This window comes from Oncorhynchus gorbuscha, unplaced genomic scaffold (assembly GCF_021184085.1).
Source record: "Oncorhynchus gorbuscha isolate QuinsamMale2020 ecotype Even-year unplaced genomic scaffold, OgorEven_v1.0 Un_scaffold_2103, whole genome shotgun sequence".
Classification (NCBI taxonomy): Eukaryota; Metazoa; Chordata; class Actinopteri; order Salmoniformes; family Salmonidae; genus Oncorhynchus; species Oncorhynchus gorbuscha.
Genome location: NW_025746695.1, coordinates 6,454 through 11,338, shown reverse-complemented (window position 1 = coordinate 11,338; position 4,885 = coordinate 6,454). Strand labels below are relative to the sequence as shown.

The following is a 4,885-nucleotide window of genomic DNA, read 5'->3' as shown; positions in this document are numbered from 1 at the left end:
ACTGTCTTTGATTTGGTCATCTTTATACTGTACTGTCTTTGATTCTGCCATCTACGGAAGATATTTGAAAGAGGAACAATGATGAAAAAACTTCTCAAACGGATGGAATGACAACGTAAGAAGACAAAAAGGGAAAGTTGTTACATTTTAATTCAGATTATTATTAGCTTGAATCATGTCACATGCTTAGGGAACAGTGTTCAGAACAAAAGGTTTACAAGTACATGCAACACAGAGACTTAGAAACCTGGAAATACAATCGTTTTAAATAGTGTGTTATCGATACAATGATAGAGCCTATGTTTCATACACACACACACACACACACACACACGGTAGACTAGTGGTTAGAGTGTAGAGGTGGTAGGGTAGACTAGTGGTTAGAGTGTAGAGCGGCAGGTAGACTAGTGGTTAGAGTGTAGAGGCGGCAGGTAGCCTAGTGGTTAGAGTGTAGAGGTGGCAGGGTAGCCTAGTGGTTAGAGTGTAGAGGAGGTAGGGTAGACTAGTGGTTAGAGTGTAGAGGAGGCAGGGTAGACTAGTGGTTAGAGTGTAGAGGAGGCAGGGTAGACTAGTGGTTAGAGTGTAGAGGAGGCAGGGTAGCCTAGTGGTTAGAGTGTAGAGGAGGCAGGGTAGACTAGTGGTTAGAGTGTAGAGGAGGCAGGGTAGACTAGTGGTTAGAGTGTAGAGGTGGCAGGGTGGCCTAGTGGTTAGAGTGTAGAGGAGGTAGGGTAGCCTAGTGGTTAGAGTGTAGAGGAGGCAGGTAGCCTAGTGGTTAGAGTGTAGAGGAGGTAGGGTAGCCTAGTGGTTAGAGTGTAGAGGTGGCAGGTAGCCTAGTGGTTAGAGTGTAGAGGTGGCAGGTAGCCTAGTGGTTAGAGTGTAGAGGAGGCAGGTAGCCTAGTGGTTAGAGTGTAGGGGTGGCAGGTAGCCTAGTGGTTAGAGTGTAGAGGTGGCAGGTAGCCTAGTGGTTAGAGTGTAGAGGCAGCAGGTAGCCTAGTGGTTAGAGTGTAGAGGCGGCAGTAGCCTAGTGGTTAGAGTGTAGAGGTGGCAGGGTAGCCTAGTGGTTAGAGTGTAGAGATGGCAGGTAGCCTAGTGGTTAGAGTGTAGAGGAGGTAGGGTAGCCTAGTGGTTAGAGTGTAGAGGTGGTAGGGTAGTCTAGTGGTTAGAGTGTAGAGGAGGCAGGGTAGCCTAGTGGTTAGAGTGTAGAGGAGGTAGGGTAGCCTAGTGGTTAGAGTGTAGAGGAGGTAGGGTAGACTAGTGGTTAGAGTGTAGAGGAGGTAGGGTAGCCTAGTGGTTAGAGTGTAGAGGAGGTAGGGTAGCCTAGTGGTTAGAGTGTAGAGGCGGCAGGGTAGTCTAGTGGTTAGAGTGTAGAGGAGGCAGGGTAGCCTAGTGGTTAGAGTGTAGAGGTGGCAGGGTAGCCTAGTGGTTAGAGTGTAGAGGTGGCAGGGTAGCCTAGTGGTTAGAGTGTAGAGGTGGCAGGGTAACCTAGTGGTTAGCGCCTTGGACTAGTAACTGAAAGGTTGCAAAATTGAATCCCCAGAGCTGACAAAGTACAAATCTGTCATTCTGCCCCTGAACAAGGCAGTTAAACCCACTGTTCCTAGACCATCATTGAAAATAAGAATTTGTTCTTAATTTACTTTCCTAGTTAAATAATGATTAAAAAAAAAACACACTCAGTCTCTCTCTCTAAAATGGTATAACTATCTTTATTTTGCGGGACCCCAGGAGGAGTAACTGCTGCCTTGAGGATCCATAATAAATACACACATCTCTCTCAGTCCAGAGGTACGGGGCACAAGGACAGACACACCAGGTTAGCAGCGTAGAAACAGATCTGCATCAGCACCACACAGTCTCCTCTGTTCAAATATATAGACGACGGGCCGATGTAAGCCAGGTCATAGTTCACCAGAGTCAAAGGTCGCCCGCAGTGCTTATCGCTCAGGGCAACCAGGGCCCGCGCCATGCTGTACTTGGCGCCGCAGCTGAAGGCCGTCACCGACCTCACAGTGGAGAAGTGCATCAGGAAACACGGGTCGTCCTATGGGGGGTCATCAAGGGGACGAGAGAGGTGAGGTCATCAAAGGGGACGAGAGAATAGAGGTGAGGTCATCAAAGGGGACGAGAGAATAGAGGTGAGGTCATCAAAGGGGATAAGAGGTGAGGTCATCAAAGGGGACGAGAGAAGAAAGGTGAGGTCATCAAAGGGGACGAGAGAATAGAGGTGAGGTCATCAAAGGGGGACGAGATGTGAGGTCATCAAAGGGGGACGAGAGAAGAGGTGATGTCATCAGAGAGGGGGTGAGGTCATCAAAGGGGGACGAGAAGAAAGGTGAGGTCATCAGAGGGGGAGAAGAGAGGTGAGGTCATCAAAGAGGGAGAGAAGAAAGGTGAGGTCATCAAAGGGGGACGAGAGGGGGGGGTGAAGAGAGATGAGGTCATCAAAGGGGACGAGAAGAAGAATCCGACAGAGGGGATGTGTTGTACAATGTGAACACCTGCTCGCCTTGCAGCGAGGACAGAATCACGGAGGCCCCTAGAGTCAACACTTAAATGTAAACAATGATGATGAGTTGTCACAATGTGAGAATGATGATGTGATCCTTACCACGTCGGGATCCCGCCCGTCCAGCAGGGTGAGGTCATCAAGGGGACCCCTAGAGTCAACACTTACATGTAAACCATGATGATGTGATCCTTACCACGTCGGGATCCCGCCCGTCCAGCAGGGTGAGGTCATCAAAGGGGGACCCCTAGAGTCAACACTTAAATGTAAACCATGATGATGTGATCCTTACCACGTCGGGATCCCGCCCGTCCAGCAGGGTGAGGTCCTGGAGGAGCCAGACTTCCGTCCTCAGGTAGGAGTCCTCCAAGCAGGAACTCAGGCAAAACTGAGACTTGAGCTTCTTTTTTGATCCGGTTTGTGAGAATTCAGCAACTTGTTTGATCCAGAATAGAGTGATTTCTGAGATCTCACCACACACAGCTGCACCTCTTTGGTCTTGGTCACTGTGGACCAGAGGACAACGATTACGTTTCGGGAAAAGAAAAAGTCAAGTAGTTTTTCTCAAACAAAACCAATGTCGTCGTCCCCCCAGTAGTGGATCAAATGCATTGTTCCAAACAGGATGTGGTTTTCCTGAGGACAACGGATGTTAAGCAGCAAAGGAAATTCAATTAGCGAGAAGAAGTAAGAACTCCTCTATATGGTGACGTCCACGGACTGAATCCACAGACAAACTATTCAAGCCTATTTTTACATAGCAGATGTAGTGTGTTATATGACCCTATAGTATCCTCATCAACAGACTTCCATCCATCCATCCCATCATTAAAAAGAACAAGTCGCCCTAAAAACAGATTGCACAGAAACATCGTCATCTCTGCGTCAGAGACGAAAGGAAAAAGTAAGAACGGAGAAAACAGATGAAAAAACCACGGGGGTGGGGGGAGAGAAAAAAACAGAACATAATTTTAGAAAGAGAATTGGTCCCACGTGGGAATTGAACCCACAACCCTGGCGATACAAGCATCGTGCTCTACCAAATGAGCCACACGGGACCGTCGACCCATCAGTCAAAAGAAGAAGAAAACGCACGGAAGCAGACAGAACGTTATTTAAAACGAGAACTAGAAAAGCAAGATGACTGACTAAATAAATGAACAGTAAAAGGAAGCAGAAGATGTTGATTTTACCGTAAACACAGAGGAAATGTCTTCCCGGCGTTGCTTCATGTATCTCTATAAACTTCTGCAGCTTCTGTCCTTCAGGTCTAAACAACATCCTCTGCATCTCCTTCCTCAGTAGGGACGACATCTCCGCACACAGCGATGGACAGGCTGGGACAGAGGAGGAGAGGAAGAACGCAACAGAGGAGGAGAGAGGGATACTGGGATAGAGGAGGAGAGGAGGAGAGAGGGATACTGGGACAGAGGAGGAGAGGAGGAGAGAGGGATACTGGGACAGAGGAGGGAGAGGGATACTGGGACAGAGGGAGGAGAGGAGGAGAGAGGGATACTGGGATAGAGGAGGAGAGGAGGAGAGAGGGATACTGGGATAGAGGAGGAGAGGAGAGAGGGATACTGGGATAGAGGAGGAGAGAGGATACTGGGATAGGAGGAGGAAGAGGAGGAGGAGAGGGGATACTGGGATAGAGGAGGAGAGGAGGAGAGAGGGATACTGGGATAGAGGAGGAGAGAGGGATACTGGGATAGAGGAGGAGGGGGATACTGGGATAGAGGAGGAGAGGAGGAGAGAGGGATACTGGGATAGAGGAGGAGAGAGGGGATACTGGGATAAAGGTGGAGAGAAGAAAGCAACAGAGGAGGAGAGGAGGAGAGAGGATACTGGGATAGAGGAGAGGGATACTAGGATAGAGGAGGAGAGAGGGATACTGGGATAGAGGAGGAGAGGAGAAGAGAGGGATACTGGGATAGAGGTGGAGAGGAAGAAAGCAACAGAGGAGGAGAGGAGGAGAGAGGGATACTGGGATAGAGGAGGAGAGGAGGAGAGAGAGATACTGGGATAGAGGAGGAGAGAGGGATACTGGGATAGAGGAGGAGAGAGGGATACTAGGATAGAGGAGGAGAGGAGGAGAGAGGGATACTGGGATAGAGGAGGAGAGAGGGATACTGGGATAGAGGAGGAGAGAGGGATACTGGGATAGAGGAGGAGAGGAGGAGAGAGGGATACTGGGATAGAGGAGGAGAGGGATAATAGGATAGAGGAGGAGAGGAGGAGAGAGGGATACTGGGATAGAGGGGAGGAGAGAGGGATACTGGGATAGAGGAGGAGAGAGGGATACTGGAATAGGAGGAGAGAGGGATACTAGGATAGAGGAAGAGAGGAGGAGGGGATACTGGGATAGAGGTGGAGAGAGGG

At 49.4% G+C, this 4,885-nt stretch overlaps 1 protein-coding gene across 1 annotated transcript; it reads right to left on the bottom strand.

Annotated features, from left to right (window-relative positions):
• Positions 1–1,585: 1,585 nt before the first annotated feature.
• exoc1l (exocyst complex component 1 like) lies at positions 1,586–3,820 on the bottom strand. The gene is made up of 4 exons (XM_046338690.1): positions 3,700–3,820; positions 2,929–3,012; positions 2,799–2,878; positions 1,586–2,041 (listed from the first exon to the last, which is right to left on the bottom strand). The coding sequence occupies exons 1-4, from the start codon at positions 3,818–3,820 to the stop codon at positions 1,775–1,777; spliced, it is 552 nt and encodes a 183-aa protein (XP_046194646.1). The 3' UTR covers positions 1,586–1,774.
• Positions 3,821–4,885: the final 1,065 nt, after the last annotated feature.